Source organism: Montipora capricornis, chromosome 3, assembly GCF_036669925.1.
Source record: "Montipora capricornis isolate CH-2021 chromosome 3, ASM3666992v2, whole genome shotgun sequence".
NCBI lineage: Eukaryota > Metazoa > Cnidaria > Anthozoa > Scleractinia > Acroporidae > Montipora > Montipora capricornis.
Window position 1 is genome coordinate 12,943,082 of NC_090885.1, and position 20,796 is coordinate 12,963,877.

At 39.2% G+C, this 20,796-nt stretch overlaps 1 protein-coding gene and 1 pseudogene across 1 annotated transcript in view; both read left to right on the top strand.

Moving 5' to 3' along the window:
• LOC138042287 (CD63 antigen-like) overlaps positions 1–1,538 on the top strand; it is an 11,638-nt gene extending 10,100 nt beyond the window's left edge. The window contains exons 6-7 of the mRNA XM_068888135.1: positions 118–201; positions 810–1,538. Of these exons, the coding sequence (XP_068744236.1) occupies positions 118–201; positions 810–869 (144 nt within the window). The 3' untranslated portion in view covers positions 870–1,538. The remainder of the gene's footprint in view (positions 1–117; positions 202–809) is intronic.
• Positions 1,539–7,703: 6,165 nt separating this feature from the next.
• On the top strand, positions 7,704–14,554 carry LOC138039866 (uncharacterized; annotated as a pseudogene).
• Positions 14,555–20,796: the final 6,242 nt, after the last annotated feature.

Genomic DNA, 20,796 nt, shown 5'->3' on the forward strand with positions numbered 1-20,796 from the left:
TTATTGTTATTGTTATTGTTATTGTTATTGTTATAATTGTGTCAGTTTTTTTTCCCTGTGGCACTTCAAAGTTCCCATCAGGCTTCATAGAGTTCTTTTCTTTTTTTCCATTTGTAGGGCTGTGTGGATGGATTTGAAAAATACCTCAAGGACCACATATTTATCATTGGTGGAGTTGGTGTTGGAGTTGCCTTTCTTCAGGTTTGTTGAATTAGTTTTTGTGCAACATGTATCTGATGCCCTCTGCCTACTCCCTTGTTTTCTTAAAGAGTTAAAGAGTAAAAACAGTTTTTTGAATTTGAATTTCAACAAATAAAAGGCATTAATTTCAATGAGACCTCTGCGCGCTGGTTCTCCTTTTTGTTAAAACTTAAAGCGATACGGTTAAACAACATGCCATGCACGTGAAAACACCGGGTCACATTATGTTTCTAAAGTCTAAGCAGCTAAAATGAAAAGAGTGATGTCTTTGTCAATGTTTCTCAGCTAAGCAAATAGAAGAACGTGTAGACCTGAGAGAGCCAGATGTTTCCAGTTGCTGGAAGCAAGTCCCCATATCATTTCCAGTTAGTCAACTTGTAAATGTAAACGTCCGTTGTTGGTTGTAGGCCTTCCCTAGTACTTGCCATCTTTGCCGGTAATGGGCGAGTCGAGATCTGTGCTTTTTTTTAATTTGCCAAGTTCATACAAAATCCTTACAAAACTCCCTTACCCTGTATTTCTAGTATTTAATTTTTCTCATGAACTAGAGTGTAGGCTACCAGTAAAATGTGTTGCTAATGATCCTGTTTGCATTTGTTTTCCCTCAGCTGATCGGCATTCTCTTTGCCTGCTGTCTCATGCGCTCTATCAAAAAGAATATGAAGTGATGTAATGGCATGCTTGCTGGCCAATCAGCAGTTTTTATCAACAGTGAATAATCATGTTTCGTAACCTTTTGTCTGATAATTTAGTTAATTAATGCTGACTAGCCCACCTGAGTCACAGGATTTCATGTTATTCGTTTCCTTTGCTTAGATTGTTTGTAGCTTTCATTTGTTGTTTGGATGTTAAGATTGAAGAACCCCAAGCTATTAAGAAATAGCAACAGTAGTACTTGACAGCGCCGGTATATTTGCACTCTTTGTCTTGTTGGCAATTCACCATTTTGAGGGGATATTACCAACAAGAAAGGAACCACACTCGTGTTCTTTTGAATAGTCATGCAATCATTGTATCATGGGTTGTGTTACAAAGATTGTGTGACATGTGACAAGAAATTCTTAAGGGTGCCCAATGTATCTGTGTTGTTTGATTTTTTTTTCTCAACCTAGTGATGTTTCCTCCTACATATTGTAACAGTCCTGTGATATGTTGAGTCTTTTGGAGGACTGAAACATCTTTGTGACTCCATCTGACACAAACTGAATTCAAGTTCTTTGCAAGTGTCCCATAACATCTAGTACTTAACTGTCTTCCATTAATTATTTCTGCCACTCCCAATTGTGCGATACGTTCATATATAGCAACTTCAATAAATTCACCTAAGGAAAATTGGATTTGCGTGGTGGTATTTTTTGCCTAAATGCTCATGTGTATTTGTAAGGAAGAAAAAGACCAATTCCTTAGCATTCAATGATCTGTTTCCAGTAAATAGGTATTTTATGGGCTGCTTTTTTCATGAATTTTTTTAACAAAATGATGGTGGAAAAGACCTTAAGTTGGAAACAAGCTTGTCATTCTTGGTACAATCGTGTATCATGGCGTGAAGATTCTTGAAAATTAAGGAAATGGTTCTAGGTAAAGTTCTAGTTCCGCCAACAAATGCCATGTATTTCTTTATTTGGCTAGTCATGAAGAATTCGGTGTTACAACAAGATAATGTCCCCTGCCTGATAATAATTTGAATGCCTGTGTACCTGGCAATGTGTATTGAAATTGTGAGGACAATTTATGGTCTGATCTCTCCTAGAAGTCAAAAAGCAACGACGACGACAGCGTCACACAACTGATCGACCACTTATTGGTGAATAAAAATAAGCTTGCTGGACATGCGCCATGTGCAGCAAAGGGAGAGATTCACGTCTCTGCGCATGGGCAAACTGTCACGTCAGGCCATTTTAATTCCATGTTCTTAGAGAGATTTAGCATCACGTTTGCGTGAAACGCGAACTGAACTGCGAAATTAGCGATATTTGTCTTAGACAGGGTCAGGGTATGAGGGGCCGCGCCGTACCTCCCCACCCAGGGATATGTCGAGTACCCCCCACCTCCCCCGGGCGCCAAAGCTTGGACATGCGCAAAACCGTGAAACTGTGCCTTTAAGGACGGTGCCACCGTTGTTATTGCGCGTACGTTCTGCGCATCACGCAATCATTTTGTGGACGGTGCAGAAGAAATTATAACAATGGAGCCATCTTAATAAAATCCACTTCTCGACAATGAAACAGGGCTATTTGACGTCGAAAATGAGAAAAACCAAATGTAGTAAATTCTTCGAAGACAACCATAACGGGTCTGGGGTCAATACTTTCAGTGCATTAATTATTATTTTTGTAAAAGTTAGCATGAGGCAAGCAATCGCCCAATTTCGATATACTAAAATTCAGTCCTAAACAAAAGGCATCATCTCGAGGCTCTGGGGAATAAATATAAGGATTTGCATGAGTTTATTCCCCAGAGCCTCGAGATGATGCCTTTTGGTTAGGAGAAAGTGGGCTCTTGGGTCGTTCCATTTTATCTCCTCCCCTCAAAGGATGGTGCCGGTCTTTGCAATGGGAGTTTCGGATTTTTTCTTCCAAGAAGCCGACAAATTTTGGGACGTTTTTTTTTGCCAACGGTGCCGACGAAATATCAACTTTTCGGATTTCATTTTTCAAAGTGTCTGCTGAAAAACTAAGACTACGGTTTTCTGCCAGAAATTGGGGATAAAAAATAAAACGACTCCATAATATTGTTTTTGTTATGTACAATCGGCTGCTACCAAGAACGACAAAAATTGGGAAAAAGATCGAGGGGGCGTCCAATGACGGACGTAAGTACTGAACAAAAAGTAATGAACGAATTTAAATCTGCTTCAAAAGGCCTTAAAAGGCAAGAAAACTCACCGCACTAAACGATTGACGATGCAAGTGGCTTGGTAATCACTTCGATTCAATTAAGCGCCGTACGGGTTGGATTTCATTGCAGCGTACAACAAAAATCACTTAGATTTCTCACTCCAAGGCTCAAAAATGGCTCTGTCTTCAGGTTTTTGTGATTAATGGCACATTTATAGAATCATCCGGTTGCAATTTGCTATTCGTTTTAAAGAAATTTAGTAATGGCGGACCATTAAACAGGAAAATTCCATTTAAAATAGAAAGGTCTTTTTTTTCTTTAATCAAGGCTTTTAAAACTTCGTTCAGTTACTGTTTAATTAACATAGTTTTGAAATCCAAAGAAAAATAATGATTGTTTTTTTGGTCGTAGTAGCACTTTAACCAACATTAGAAAGTATTTTAAGACTTTCGTCAGGGCGGACAGAAGATTGTCAAGTTTGAAGTTCCTGGAAAAAGAATGATCTAAATTTCTTGTGTCCCTCTTACCCGCTTTACTTCTCCACCCAGAGCGACTTACACCTCAAATCCTCCCTGTGCGCTTCCGTCAGTTGCTCCGCATCAGTTACTCATCTCCAAACACGAAACTAGATATTACAGTCCTACGTTTACGGGTCGAGGGTAATCTTATTGCTGTTGGACGAACAAATTCGTTGGGTCAACTAGCTTGCCTAAACAGGTACGGCTCCTCGGATTCCAGCGTCCTTTATGATCTCTCAGTTCCAAGCTCAAGAAAAGGACAACATTGTTACAATAGGCCATTTCCGAGTTCATGTCTGCCTTCTCTTCAGTGCGAGTCTAAGTGCGAAGCTTTTCTTATTAAAATTAGTTTTCATTCATATGTAAAGTAGACCTGATTACCATCACAAAACCTTCGCACCTAGACTCGCTTTGAAGAGGAGGCAGACATGAACTCGGAAATAGCATATTGATAGTCATGCATATCGTTTCAAGTATGACCAGAAACCCATAAGGGTTGAAACGTGTAACGCGCGTTCACAGCTTCCGAATATTGCGAACTGATTGGTTGAATGTTTCGGTGCTAAGTACCGTATTTGGAAACCCCTCGCTCTTGTTGTTCCAAATATGGCATTTAGCAAATTGAATATTCAGAGGCTTGTTTCCCAGAACACAAGGGGCCGTTACACGTTTCAACCCTTATAGGTTTCCGGTATGACTTACAACAATTATTTTTGGAAAAAAATGGTTCAAATGGCTTATCGGGGATACACGGAGAAAACTTGATATCAGTGCTCCTTTGCTGGAGTCGAACAAACGGCATTTCAATTACTAGTGCAGATGCTCCACATCAACTGAGCTTTTGGCCATGAAACTTCAGGTAAAGTTTCTTTGTTTCTCTTTCACAAGGCGCAAGCCTACCTCCTAATGTGAAGGGGTAGTTCCTAAAGAAACTGTGGTGCTGCGTCGGTGGGGAAGTAGTATACAAAAATTTGGTTTTATCAAAGGAGTTGATAATGTAAATTGCCCACCGTACAGAGATTCTAAAAGCTGACGTTTCGAGCGTTAGCCCTTCGTCAGAGCGAATCGAGGGATTATGAGTTACGGGTAGTTTTTATAGTAGAGTAGGAGCTACGCTATTTTAATCTGCCTAATCACTCCAAAAAACACATGGCTATCTGCGGCCTTTCCCTACATCTAGGTACGACGGAAAGCCGCAAGAATCTGGAACAAAAATTCATCTTTCAAATCGGCACCCTTAATCCTCACGGTATTAACGAACGCTTTTCATTTAACTAATATATTCCTATTTTTCACGTTGCCATGTTACCACCAATAGCGTAGCTCCTACTCTACTATAGAAACGACACGTAACCCATAATTCCTCGATTCGCCCTCGGACGAAGGGCTAACGCTCGAAACGTCAGCTTTTAGAATCTCTGTACGGTGGCCAATTTACATTATCAACTCCGTTGATAAAACCAAATTTTTGTATACTACCTCCTAATGTGACTGGTAATACAAATTTCATTATTGCACTATTTATCTCTATATGACTATTCAATTTTATTGACGCTAACTGCATCGATGACCAAGTATTTTGGAAAGTAAGAGGGAAAACCCGTATGACAACGCGTCTACACAATTAGCGATCAAGGCGCGGACTCGATTTACAAGCAAAACTAATGCGAGATACAATCATGACTGACAACGACTCAAATGTATTGCCATTTCGTTCTTTTTTTCGTCGTCTCTTCCCACATCTCCCGCCCTGACCGATCTAAGTCACCGTTACGACACCTCCTCATGCAAGGTTTCAACCGCTGGTAATCGTTGCAGTTGCAGCCCTCTTCCTCCTCCTCTTCATCTTCCTCCTCATAATTTTTACACTCATTCTTGCATCGTTCTTGGCATCGCCACATGCAAGCATCTTGATCATTAAAAACTTGCTTAGTGTCGAACAATTCCTCCAAAAGGTTCCTATTACCTGGATGGTCTTCTTGAGGCACGTAACCCTTAGCCTCAAAGGTGCCTCTCTCCTTCCCTCCTGGCTCGTCTTGTAGCACGGATGAACGAACTGAAGACTGGGCAAGAATGAAAATAAAAAGAATAGAACAAGGACGTTCCTTCATCTGTACAAAAAGAGAAAAAACATGTTAATCCTCCTAAAGATCACAACCTTTTTCTTTCTTTCTTTCTTGATCAAGAACACAAAATTTAATAGGCGCTTCTTCTGTATTATTTCCAAAATTGTACGTTGTAGAAGAGAAAATTTGCAAAATTTGAGGAAAAACTGAAGTTTAATGTATTTGTGAAAAAATCATTTAAATTTGTTGGTCATTCACTTGTTGAACGCGGTGATATAACCGTAGACAATTTCGTCATTTAAAAAAACCGCACCCTCGGAGAAACCACGGTCAGTCAGTTGAGACGGGACGAGAATCGGGACTTTACGCCAGTCCTGATTCTCGTCCCGTCTCGAATGACTGTCCCTGGATCTCCGAGGATGGAAAAACCGTTAACACTTTTATGTTCTCTGGTAGTAGGGAGTTTAAGAAACAATGACGGCTGCGGCAAGGACAATGCCAAAAAGCAGGAATATGATTGGTTAAAAGAACCAAACTGATCGTGCTGCACGCATTTTTGAACACTTCTCTCCCGTACTCGTCAAAAGTACTACGTGAAATGACCAAATCATCGTTTAAGGTTTTGACGACAACGTGGACAAACTACAGGGAATCTTTCAGTCTCCCTCTTTACTTCAAGTCTGTCCGTACCAATCCAGTTTTAGGACACTTCTCCCATATTGTATAATATAAACAAGAAGGAATAATCATCAAGTACTTAGAATAGCTCAAACTTTTAATTTGAAATAACGTTTTCGTCGCCGTAGCCGTCGTAGTTTCTTAAACTCCCTATTGTTGACGGCTACGGTCGGACTTTCAAAAGTGAGTTACTAGAACAACAGCAAGTTGTCTATGCTGTTATGCCCTGCGCAACTTACACCATTTCCACGAGAAAATCAGAATTTAAGGTGCGGTAAAACGAGCAACAAAATTGTGCATGTTTCGTCGCAACATTGTTGCACTGTGTCCCGCACTGTGTGTTGCAGAACGATGTTGCTCGTTTTACCACATCATGCCATCAATGTGTGTGTACAACAAAATCGCTTGCGCCAAGTTGCATCAATGTGTTTCAAAAAGTAGGGCAGCCTTCCACTTTTCGCAGCAAAATTCCGGATTGTTGCCCGTTTTACCACTCTTCCTTTAATTTACGCGCAACAAAAAACGAGAAAGCTTGCTCCTGATTCAACTGACAAATGTCACCTCTCTTGGGGTTCCACAAACTTTAAGATGGCGGACAGAGATTCAGTGAGTGCCATGGAAGGAGAGACTCTCTCGCAAATATATCTCCAGGGAGTGACGAATGTAAAAAGGTTTGAACTGAAGAATAGAAAATTCGCCTTCACCAGGCTGTCGAAGATTACCCTTGTTTATGGGATACATCCCGATGCATCTACAAAAACAAGAAACTAAAAGACGAAGCCCTTCGAATTGCAATTGCAATTGCAAGCTTTCATCGGATGGATTTAGGAAATTTTACACAACATTTCCTTTTTCTCCGTTTTGTGGCCGAATCCTTGTTTATTTCGTCAAGTAAGTAAATGAGAAAAACAGCAGCCGCTTGTTTTCTTGCGGCCGCTATTTTTGTTTATATTTCCTCGCGTGACTACGTCGGCTTCGCGTGACCGAATCTGACCAATCAAAAAGCCGGTTTCATGTCGTGGCTGCAACTTGGCGAAAGCGATTTTGTTGCCCAACAATTATTTGAATACCGATTGTGGTAAAACGTGAAACATCGTTCTGCAACACACAGTGCGACAATGTTGGGCAGAAAGTTGAAGGATTTTGTTGCTCGCTTTACCGCACCGTTATATTGAGTATATTGAGTAGCTGTTGTTGCTCTTCGCTCTTGACTGAAAGATATGTCGGGGATATTGCATCACCCTAAACCCTAAACACAAAAGCACCCCTCGAGTGACAATTTTCTTCTTTCCCAGAAGGCCTCTGGAAACAACATTTGAAAACGGCAATTTGGTCAGCGGAAGAAAATTAATAACTTAAGGCCTGGTAACCAATTCTTTCCTTGGCGTCCTTGACAGCAGAAAAAAAGTCGTAGCTTTCCTTAGGTTTTTTCTGTTTGTTATTATTCCTGTTTGCTCTCACAATGCCGCGAAAAGCGCTTACATGTACCGTAGAATTGGACATCTATCAGGTGAAAAGTCGAGAGAGCAATTTTTCATTCAAAACGTGGCAAATTATTGGCTACACTTAGAGTGAAAGTGATGGGCCGGGATCGATCGTTGAAGATGCAGAAGTGTTTTTGCCGGTTGCTATTCTCAAATTAATACACTTTTTTCTCCAGATCACCTGTCCAGGAACAAGACATCTAAACGACAGGAATATGCTTTATTTATCAGTTTGCATTCTCGGACAAACAAAGCGCACGAAATCTGTGTTCGCAAGCTTTCCTCTTGCTTTGAATGAGAGATTGTATTTCGAGAGGGTAAGTACAGTATACATCGAAAGGCTGAAGCTTTCAGCTGTTTTTGTTGTTTTCCTACATGCATAATTAATCACGTCATTCAAGGCTGATCAACAAGAATTATTGATGTCATTGCAATTGGAATTTCAGGATAAATTAACAATACAGTCGTTTCTGTCTTCTGTAGACCTTTGTAAATGCTAGACACAACCCACTCATGTCATGGGAATCTTAGAAGGTGAGTAAATTCAATGGGTGTTTTAGTAATGGAAGCAGAGAATCTTTTTTTTTTTGGCAGAAAGGAGAAGACACCTAAGTTGATCAAGATGTCTGACTTATCTCTCCCCCTCCCCCCCCTCCCCCAATTTATCTACCACTCCTCCCCCTAAGGATCAGACATTCCGCTTTGTAGTCAGATTAAAACTCTTATAACTTGGAATGCTTAGAAATACATTAAATTATTTTTCTCCCCAACATTGTAACGGGGTTCCCCAGTGTCAATCAACAATTAAATTTTGCTGCATTTGATAAAGTAAAATGTACAATGTAGCTCTTTTAGGATGGCAGGTACAAAACACAGGTCACAGGGCACAGGTCACAGGTCATTGTTTTACCAATACAGAAAGTATCCTAAACATTCATAAAAGCTAACCTTAGGCCTAAATAAAAGTTTTTAGCCCTAAGGTTAGCTTTTATGAATGTTTAGGATACTGTCTGTATTGGTAAAACAATGACCTGTGACCTGTGACCTGTGCCCTGTGACCTGTGTTTTGTACCTGCTGCTTTTAGGAGGGAATTCAATTTAAAGAGGCCATAAAAATGTGGTTTTATCAAGTAAGCAGATACCAGTAATGATAAAGAAAGATTTGCAAACTCATGTCTCATTCCTGAACTCTTAAAGTCAGAGTGGTATAAAGAAGGAGAGGAAATAAAGAGATAAAAGATATTGAGTTTTTGAGTACATGTAGATGTTTTTTTTTGTCAACTCCTTTGCCCCTATTATTAGGGCTTCATCATTGATGAGTAAAATCCTCTGGTGCTGGAAAGAGTAAAATCTTCAAGTCACTACTCCACCTAGACTTAAAGCTAATCATTTCATAAATGCTGAACATAAATGCCATAACACATATCCTTGGTTTTCACATCTAGATTTCATTGTTGATGATGCACTACTGTGACTTCGTCACATAATTTTAACAAACTGGCAGTCATTTGTTCTTGGCTGTAGCACTGTGGTTGTGATACTCTAAAGCTGTGGTCAATAATGCTACATGTACCTATGACTGGGCTCCTATTTTCTCTAATAATCTGGCGACCACAAGACAATTTGCCATTGAAATCTTTTATATTATATAGTGATTAGAACAAATTATATGTGCCCTACGTACAGTATGTCAGCTCTCCTTTTGAACAGTCTGCAATTAATTTAATGTACAAGCAATTCACATTTTTGCATGGATTTGAATTTTGTAGATGAACATGTGTTATTTGAACTTGTACAGTACTCCAATGTGTATCGCGGTGAGTTTTCTATTATTAGCTTTAATTTGTAATGATATTAGAAATGATTCTATAAATTATTGGTAGGAAAATTTTAATTTATATCCTGGTTTGAAGGCAAACAAGAAGGTAAACGGGAAACATGAGCATAATTTTTACTTCCCTAATTTTAGTTAAAGGTATACGACTGTACACTATGTACATGTAGGCTGATATAAATTCATTTCAGGCTCCTTTTGTAGAAGTGTAAGTGATTAGTTGTACAGCTAGTACATACAGTTTTGGTGCACTGATCTTCAACAATGATGTTTGTCCCAGGTTTGATTTGTGGACCTCATGTAGGCTATACTGTTAAAGTGTAATTCCTATATGTGCTCCGCAAATCAAACCTAATTATATTGTTGGTTGGCTGTCTTAAATTTCTTCACTCCAAATCTCCAAGAGTTTCTTTGGTTCAGAAATGTGGTTGCATCAACTGACTTGATTGTAGCAGGTTTACCTCTTTAGGGAGAATAGAAACTTAATATTATATTTGCATTCCAAGCATTACATGTAGCTTGAGTTTTGCTTAGTATCAAGCTCTCTTCCTCAGAATATATCAAGGGGTTGTGGATTACACAGGTTTTTATTACTATAAGATAATTGCTCTAAATTTGCTCTAAGTGCCTCATGATGTTTTGCTAATGTGATTTAAGCTGCTGTGTCCCATGCATTCCATCACAGTAATTCTGCTGTTGTTAAGTGATCCCACAACATGAAGTATCATATGAGCATTTTGTCGCTAATGCTCAACACAGTGAGTTTTTAACCATTGCAGAGGTCTCTTTTTCCCGTGCTCATCAGCCCAGCAAATGCGAATGAAAAGAGACCTAGCAGGATAAAAAAACTCTATTCATGTCTTACAATTTTGTTTTCTTCTCACAGGAGGCAAAGTCTTAGCCCGATATGAGATATCGGCCAGAGAATTTCTATACCCAACACCTACCCTGACAGGCAAAGATGGCATGGAGAGGGAACTATTATTAAGCAGAACAGTACACTTTACCGTAAGTGCATTGAATGACAGCTACTGATATTTGTGAAAGTCAAATTTAAAACCCAGCTTTGACTAGTTATGTACTTGTGCAGGGATGGCGCAGTCAGTGATGTCAGAGCACTCGCCTCTCACCAATGTGGCCCGGGTTCGATTCCCAGATCTGTTGTCATATGTGGGTTGCATTTGTTTGGTTCTCTACTCTGCTCCGAGAGGTTTTTTTTTCTCCGGATATTCTGTTTTTTTTCTCTCTCCTCAAAATCAATATGATTTGATATGTATTAAATCTGATGTGATTTCATTCATGCATGACCCCACAAGCTACATGTATTCAGCTTTGAACATTATTGTTTGAAAATAAAGTTAGTATTTACTATATTATTACAATTACTATTAGAGTGAGTTTCAATCGAGTGTCGTAAAACCAAAACCAAAGTAATTACTTTGGCCAATCAAAAGGGACGGAAACAATGCGGTAAACCAATCAAAACCCTAAGCAATTACACGTAGCCTACACAAAGCGTGGGAAAATGTGCAAGCATGAGCAACGATTGGTGTTGGTTTCACTTTTGATTGGTTGAAAAGTGGCGCGAGAACTTCGAACCAATCACTGAGTGAAGTAAACCAAAGCAATTCACTAATTACTTTCGACACTATTAAAATTGAAAACCGCTCTATTACTTTTGTGAAAGTTAATATTTAATTTACTGTTTATGACTATTACTATTATTACTTCATAGATGTTTCATCTTGCAGATTTACATTGTTGTGCTCTTTGATACTGTCTAGAAACTGAAATTTCTTTGAAGTTTGATCATCTGGAGAGAAATTATAAGAAATCAGTTAAAATGCTCATGTCTGCCACAAAACCTGAAGTTTGTTTTAATACTACATTGCACTTTTCTAAGGTCCCTGTCCCATCCCCTCTTGGTATACAAATGTCATACATGTCCATGTGTATGTTTTGAAAAATTTTGCTGGGGTTGTCTTCTGCGACTTTAATTGCAAATAATTGGTGCAATATTATATTGTCTTGTAAAAAGTTAGTTGCAGCTGACTTTAAAATTGCAATTTTTTTTTGCAAAATCGTAGGGAATTGATCCAAAGTTGGAGTTTTCCTCAAATTCTACAATACAAGAAACTACAGTTCCTGGTACTATGATGAGCTTACCAGTGTTGGAAATTATGAAGAAAGCATCTCTGATTCTGAGGTAAGAAAAGATCTGCTTTGTAATTTTTGAGAAAATAGTACTGTTACAAGTCAGCTCATGTAAACTGTAAATCAATGTAAAAGTGTAAAAATCTGCCAAAGGCTGTAAGTTAAAAAGTGAGTATTCTTTTCACTTTAAACCCATCGACTCCAAGGAGTGACACTTAATAGATTTTACTTCGTCTAACACCAGACAATTTTACTTGTCCAGGGAAAGGGGGGGGAGGGGTCCAGGGCGTTTCAGGTGTCAATGAGTTAAGATTTTACTGTGTCTAATGCCAGACGGTTTTACTTGCCAATGGGGGGCATTTCTTGGGGCTGAAATATCTTTTTTCTATCTATCTAAAGAAATTTAGTAAAGATTAACATCTTACAGCATTATTTTGCACTTCCTTTTCCAGACTAATGGCAGCTCTGAAACTGAGAAGAACTTATACTTACCCCTACCCCAAGGCATCACAGTCACACCCTCTATGCCAAAGACCCCACTGCATATGCGAGTGTCCACGTCGTCCAGAAAACAATGGAAGAGTGACATTTAGATCAAGGTCACTGTCTCCGACTCGCAGACCAAAGTCTGCATCAGCTTCTAGCAAACCTCCTTTTAGAGCAGGCAAGGCTGATGAGAGTATCATATCACGACGGAGTTTTTTAAAGCCCGGGAGGTCAAGTCAAAGGAGCAAAATGGCATTTGTGGAGGGTATTCTAGGTAAGAAAATTAATGATTTAAAATAGTAACCATACTAATTATAGTTGTAATGACTTGCATACATGTATTACTGGTACATGTAAGTGCTTGAAGCATGGGCTATAAGTTTGACCTTTATAGCCTGTGCCTTGAGCAAGTAATTACCCGCAAATTGACCAATTCAAATGGTAGGTTTTAGAAAAGGGAAGAACCAGACATTGAAAGACATGGGACACAAAAAATGTCAGAATTAATAAACAAACCAACAAACTCAGCTTATTTTGACACTGTATCCTGCAGATTATGCAGACATACTTTCAGCTCACATTGCTCTCTCTCCCATCCCTCTTTCTTACTTTTGGACAGAGAAATCCGGCATGAAATTATGACCCTGCATCATTAGCCTATTGAAATTTTGTTGATAAATGATGCTGAGCCTGGGAATCAAATGACGAAGCACTCACCATCTTATATTGTGCAAATTGGGTTCTTTATGGGACTTTTTTATAGTATGTGTCAAGTCATTGAAGCAGTTACACCCTGGGTCAATTTGACTACCATTTATTTTTGGCTGTTAGATACATGTTGTGGCAAAGCAGTGGAGTCACAGTGCTGTAGTGGCTTTCTAATTTGAGCTATTTACAGCAGTGTGGAGGAGACCATGGAACTTGCAAAGTACTGTACAGTACATGTTGTCCATGATGTTAGAAAGACTATTCCCTTTATTTTGCAGCCCCTTGTCCAGACTGTCGAGTTCCTCACAAGGATTGCGTTGTCTGTCTGCCAGGCGTATCTCAAAGTCTATGGCACAGATTTCTTGAAGTATCGTTTTGGGCGTGGACCTCACTACAGGACAGCCTCAACACCAGCATACACAAGCTTTACATCAGAACCACCAAGGCTACGTGCACGGCTACCTGATGACGATGTGTTGAATCAGTCCCGTGCCTACAGTGAGCCTATTCCAAGAAGTAGAAGAGTATTTCCACGGGAAGTTGATCAGTTTGGATCATACCTTGGGTCATCTAGACCAGAAGTTGATGACAGAGTAGATAGCATCCCTAGAAGACACACATCTCCTATTTCAGTAAGTACGGTATAAAAAAAGACAATTTGCATGTTCTACCACGTTGCTTCTGGACACAAATTAATAATATTTTATGGACTTTAATACTTATTGACTCCTCAGGTGCCCAAGAATGCCCCCAGTTGATGAGTAAAATCGCCTGCTGTTATGATACCCTCAGTAGTCAATGGGTTAGTGGGGGGGGGGGGGGGGGGGGGGGGGGGGGGGGGGAGGGGGACGAAGTTCTTGGCCGATTAACCTATTGACTCCTCAGGACACCCTAGGACACCCCCAACCCTCCAGGAATCAATGGGTTGTTAGGTTTGTGACATTATGAGATTGCATTGTTCCTGAAACTTAATGATAATAGATCATTTATTCTAGTCTCCAATTGGTATTGTTGAATTTGTGTAATTAGCCTAGTCGTAAGTACCGGTACTATGTAATACTGTCCCCACTTGTAATTCAGAATCTGCAGTAAGTGGAAATAAACAAATCTATCTATATATCTATGTAATAATAGTAATAATAATATTATTATTATTATTTTTTTATTATTATTATTATTATTATTAAAAGTCAAAAGTAGTGTACTATAGACCTTATCATAAATGGCGGTCACATTTATAATTCTTTTGTCCACGTGCAAATAAGCCTACCAAGCCTCATTTTAGAGCAAGAATTCTTTTCAATTCACTGTATGGTATCGAGGCTTGGTTGGCTAATTTGCACTTCAACAAAAGAATTATAAATTGGCTGCCATTTATGAATAAGGTCTATATGTGCACGCATGGAATAAATAATGGTATGCAAAATTTTGATGTGATCTTTTAAAAACTTTTCTTCTGTTTCTCTCCAGCCATACCGCTCAAGAAAGCTTTTGGAAGCACCTTACTTTGATGATGATGATGATGATACAGACAGCCTTTTATCCTTGCAAGAGCTGAGGTGAGAAGACAATTCTGTACAATATTAATATTTAACTTCATGAGATTGATTGATGTTTGATTGACCCTTGTATTCCAGAAGAATACATGGAGTGATGATTTAAAACTATATGTCTGACGTTTTGAAGCAACAGGGATAATAAAGATATGTTTTAAAATTATATCATTTTAGCAGGTGTTTGACAATTTTAATGTGAATCTCTGTAAAAACTTCTATTCCATGTATTCCTATTCCAGAATACGGTCAACTGAATGCACCCTTGGTGTTCTGGGCCCGGTTGTTCAAAAGCCGATTAATGCTAATCCCAGATAAAAAATAACCGAGGAGTTTATTTCTCTACTTCCAAATGCTGTTCATCGCTGATATTCGGCAAAACTGTACATTAGAAGAAGTCAATCTTGAAAAAACAGAAAATATTTAAGCAAAAGAAACTTTCACCATAAAGTTGAAAACATGAAACAAAAGTTTGTGCTAATCCTGGATTGAGTTAATCAGCTTTCAAACAACCAGACCCTGGACCATAGAAAACTTCATAAATTTTTTGTGGGCCAGTGAACCACTTTGAGTTACACCCCGATAGTTAATTTTGTTGAAATATAAGTTTTTTTTATTGTGAAAACGGTATCCTTCCATTATCTCGCAAAACGCCAGTTTGAACAACCGTGACACAGTGGTCGCAAAACTACGACCTAGGTTTTTTCCTTCTGCGTGTTGCGAAATTGTCGTTAACTCTGTGAAATGTGAAAATGGGGTACAACTTAAAACATATATGTAGAGAGAACCCGTGTGCCCTGAAAACATGGTGTTCGGAACGTCCGTTTTTGTCAGGACATGCGGGTTAAAGAGAAGTCTTTTATGTGTAAATTACTTTTAATCAGTACCTCTATTATCACAAAAACAAACATTTTTGATTAAAACCAACACAAACGTGTATTTTTAAATTTGTTCCCGTGCTTACTTTGGCTTTGACTTTTTTTCAACTACTCAGTTTTTCTTTTGAAAAAGAAGGCACCACCAACAAAAATATGTGCGTCATTCATGTTGGCTTCCACGATGGTCATTCGAAATGGGCAATGACGCGTGAACTAACCGAACAAGACTTCCATACCAGAGGGAGTCAATCCCTTTGTGAAAGCTGAGGAACTCAGTGAAAACGAAAATATGTAAACACGTAAAGAGGCCTCGTCGGTTATCTTTTCTTTTGTAAAGCACGCAGGAAGCGGACTGAAAAGCAACAAAGAAAAGTAGCGGAAACACGATATGAGCGGTCTCGAGTGTTTTCCTAGCATTTCTTCAGTTGTGCTCCATCCGCTTCCTGCGTGCTTTACGCTCCAGAACAGATGACAGGGGAGGCTTATTAATTTGTTTTTCTAATAAAAAATTTGGTAATTTCTTCACGCATTCGGCTAAAAAGTTTCGGAAAACTTTATTTGCTAAAACCTTCGGGTGGTGTCAACTGTGCATTTGTAGTCTCATAAATACGCTAAAACAAACCAATCACAATCCTTGTTAGAATGGTTTAAACATTTTATTGGTAACCTCTTTTAATCGCTTAATGTCTGGATTCTAGACTTGCCAGATATCGATAAGGTCTAGCGATTTTATTTTAATCTGAACTTCCTTAAGAAAGTTTTTTTGTGTTTTTGGTCTTCCTCCATACGCTTATCAGTTTGCACGTTCAACACCAAATTGAAATCGCCATCCAAAACAATCTCATCGCACTTAAAGGACAGGAGGCGCCAGAGAGTTACAAAAAAAAACGGATTAAACGTCCATCATTTTAATATCAATTTTCAAATCTACTAGGATAAATCTTCCTTCCGGATCGGAAAATTGTTTCACGATTTCAAATTGAAAATTGTTGTTAAACATTATGCACACTCCTGCACTGGAGCTGGAGGCTTCAGCGCTATTAAAAATCAGTAGTTGTAAAACTCCACTTTGATGATCACAGTCATTCATTTCCTTTGGTGCTTTGGAATATTCCTTTTTTTTTTTCATTCTAAGCCAACGCCTCTTACAAGTGTTGGATAGGCCCCTCACATTTAGAGAACAAATGACACCTTCGTCAATGACCCTAACAATTTCTAAACCTGCTCCGCATTTTTCCACTTCAGCGTACAACGTTTGGGTAATCAGATTCAAAGTTTCAGTAACTTATCCGCGTTCGTCCTTCTCTATCACGTAAATTGTTTCGTTAGCAACTGAGAATGTTCGTTTAAGTAGGGGCACCCAACGAAAATATACTTCAAAACCACTTAAACATACCATTGTTAAACGTATTTTAGTATTTAAACGCAAGAAACAGGCATTTTTTATCCCTTAAAAATTTTCATCTGTTCGGATTCCCTAGCTGAAAGTCTAGTGATCCGAAAATTATAGGGATCAAAACTTACCTTTTCGAAAATTTCAGCCAGAAAAAAGGCTCCAGATAATTTTAGGTGACCTTTTTAGGGTAAAAATCCGTTAAAAATGGGCAATTATACCATGTTTTAGATTTGTTCGAAAATCCTAGAACAGGCAGGCAAGCAAGGAATTTTACAACAAATGTTCCGAAAATTCTAGATCTCAAATCGTCTTCCGAACAGGTATTTTCCGAAAATTGACGTTGGGTGCCCCTGCAGCTGTCTAAGCTTCTTGTTTTTTATCTCTTGCGGCTTGTCTTTGTTAACAGATTTGCATAATGTTTATGCGTGCCCTAGCTTTTACACCAAATTTACAATGACAAAAACGTGGCAAATTAGCAAGGAAGATTCGTAATGCAGTGACCTGAATAGAGGAACATTCAATACGAGCGCGTCTAGGCTTAAGTTCAGTTTGGGTATATTATCCACAAAGTCATGATATGCACTGGTACCTATGATTAGATTTCTCTCCACTTCCTTTGCATCCATACCTTTCTTTCGTGCTACAAACATTGCCTTAATCAGATCTCTTCTCTCTGGTTGCACTTGCGTATTATAAAATGGAAATTTCACCACCTTTCTCAACCTTCCAATTGGCTGTGAGTACATTGTCCCTATAATCTAATCAGCAGAGGAATCGTGCGATGATCGATCGAGGCCTGCGATGTGCGTGGCTTACCGAATTAATGAACGCCGGGCATGAAGCAGATGTTTTCAACATCTTTTTTTTTTTTTCCTGTTCTTAATTCAGAAAGCTTCGCTTTTAAGAGATTGATTTCATTGTCCTGGAGAACCTCATTCGCCTTAGTGTGCTTTAAAAAATTCATGTCCTGGAGTTATTTATCCATGTTTTCTTGGCATTTCGTGCGGAACTCTGCCAGTAGTTTGCTTGGATTCACCTTGAAGATCTTCAATTGAATCCCACTGCTCCAATGATTTTTTTCACCTCACAAACAGTTGCATTCACCCTTTCGATTTCTTCAAGATGTTCAAGTCGTGCCTTTGACAATGTGACATCTCATATTGGAGACCTCCGAAAAGGTTTTCCATTCTGGTTTCCGCTGAAGTGACACAATTTTTCCACGATGATATTGAACGAAACTTGTTGTCCGTTTCTTTAGCCGGTGCCTCATCATGGAGTAGTTACTCGTTGGCGAAGATGATTCACCGTCCTTGCGACGACGACGAGATTGAGGAACGTCTTTCACCTTGATTCCGTTTAGACATTTAGATATTGTTGCTAGTTTTAATCGAAAGGAATTTGTTTCACAGTGTTTGTCCCTTATGCAAACTTAAGGGAATCAGAGAGCCGCGGTTTTTCCACGACCTCAGTTCCGCCATCTTGCTTTAGTCCCAGGTGATTATTTCTTACATACAAATGCTTCGTCCTTCAGTTGCACCCAATTTAGTTTTTCCTTTCAAACATTTTTAGGGTAGGTTTTTACGTTAACAGTTCTTTGCATAGCCAAAATATCTGCGAAGGCCATTCACAGAACAGTACTAGTAATCATGAAAAAGGACCAAATGTTGTTAGTTCACTAGTAATAATTTTTAAATTCTAATTGAATATGGGAACTTCGCATGGAGATCCGGCCTGAAAGTACTTCTTTACACGTGTGTCCGAGATTGCTCCATGTTAAAATGTACTTGAATTGATTTCTTTTTACTCCAGTGACATAGTAGTATTCCATTACTACAGGCGACAATGTGATTTGGAAACAGATGATGCCTACCCTCTCTGTTCTTTCAGTTATTGCGGCCCATTTCCAATACTAGGGCTCAACTGGATTACATAGGCAGCGAGCCACTTTGAGCTACACTCTGATAGTTTAATTTTTTTGAAATATAAGCGAGGTTTTTTTTTCGAAACTGACGTTATCATTCCACTATCTCGACAAAGGCCAGTTTGAGCAACCGTGATCCAACGGCCGCCAAACACGACTTTAGTTTTCCTCTGCGTGTTGCGAAATTGTCCTAAATTCTGTCAAATGTGAAAATGGGGTACAATTTAATTAAAGCGACACGTAGAAAGACGGCATGCCCTGAAACATTGTGTTTAGGAATGTCCATTTTGTGAGTACATGCGGTTAAAGAAAAGTCTTTTAAGTGACTGTGAATTATTTAGTACCTCTATTGACAAGGGTGAATTTTTTTACCATCACAACCGTGCTCATGTTTTGGTACAAAAATTCAAAGAGCAAATGAGGCTTTCTTTCTTTTTTTTCCCTTTCTTACTATAATTGCTTGAGTTTTATTTCAACTACTCAGTTCTTTCTCTCTAAAAGGCAAACAACAAAGATGTGTCCGTCATTCATGTTTGCTCTGACGTTTGTCATTCGAAATTGGCAATGGCAGATGTAACCGAACAAGACCCAGGGAATTCAAAATCATTCAATTACCCAGAAAATGACTTGTTTTAGACTGAGAGGAAGAATACTCTTGCTGCACCTAGAACACGTATCTTAGATGGTACATTTCTTTGCAATACTTTCCTTGCGGGGAAAATGCAAGCTGAGATTTTGGTCAAAAAAAGCATGGCCTCATGGTCAGTGTGCTCGACTCCGGATCGAGTGGTCCGGGTTCGGGTCCTGGCCGGGGACATTGTGTTGTGTTCTTGGGCAAGACACTTTACTCTCACGGTGCCTCTCTCCACCCAGGTGTATAAATGGGTACCGCTGAATAATGCTGGGGGTAACCCTGCGATGGACTAGCATCCCATCCAGGGGGGAGTAGAAATACTCCTAGTCGCTTCATGCTACAGAAACCGGAGATAAGCGCCGGGCTGGTGGGCCTCCTAGGCTCGTAGCGTACCTGCCTACCTCTATTTTTCGCGCGGTCAGCACATCGGAAATCCGCACAGAAACACTTGCTACGCAGGCGTAAGTTGCCTTAAAGATCTTTCACAGTGATTCAGGTTTCTGGTAATTTGTCCATAATTGACAACGAACTCGAACAACATGGAATAATCGCGACTGAGATACTTACCATAGCAGTTGTTACAATTCGGGGCGTTTTAATTGAGTTCCACAAAAGAGGGAGTCAATCGCTTCAAAACTGAGGAACTGAAAACGGAAACGAAAATATTTTAAAATTAAAGAATTCTTGCCTGAGATCTTTGCTCGAGCACGCAGGAAACGGATGGAGCACGAAAGAAGAGTAGGGGAAACACGAGACGAAGTCGAGTGTTTTCCTTGCACTTTTTCAGACGTGCTCCATCCGCTTCCTGCGTGCTTTACACTCCAAAACAGATTACAGGCGAAGCTTATTAAATATTTTTTTTAAATAAAGAATTTGTTAATTTCCGCACGCATTCGGCTAAAAGTTTCGGAAAACTTTATTTTCCTAATCTTACGAGTGGCGTCAGCTGTGCATTTGTACTCTCATAAAGCACGCTGAAACATACTAATCACAATCCTTGTTAGAATGGCTTAAAATATTTTATTGCTTAAACACCTGTTTAACCTCTGTTAATGTCTGGATTGTAGACTCGTGAGATATCGATAAGGTCTAGCGAATTTATTACAACAGGCCATTTGCAACAAACTGGTCACATGACTGAAAACTGGTAAACTTAAGGCCTGGACTTTATAAGTTCCAGAAATGAAAAGATCGTGTTGAAAAACTGTAAACAAAGACAAACAACTGATAGATATTAACAAGTGGCTAAGGGCGAACATCCCTGGTAACAAAACAATTTACGAAATAGAGAAGGAAACGCGGATTACTTTACTGAACTTTGAACTTGTACAAGCCGAAGCGGAAAAATGCGGAGCGCGGGTTTGGAAATTGTGAGGATAAAAAGATGCCAAACTAGCAAGGAAGATTCGTAATGTAGTGACCTGAATAGAGGAACATTCTATACGAG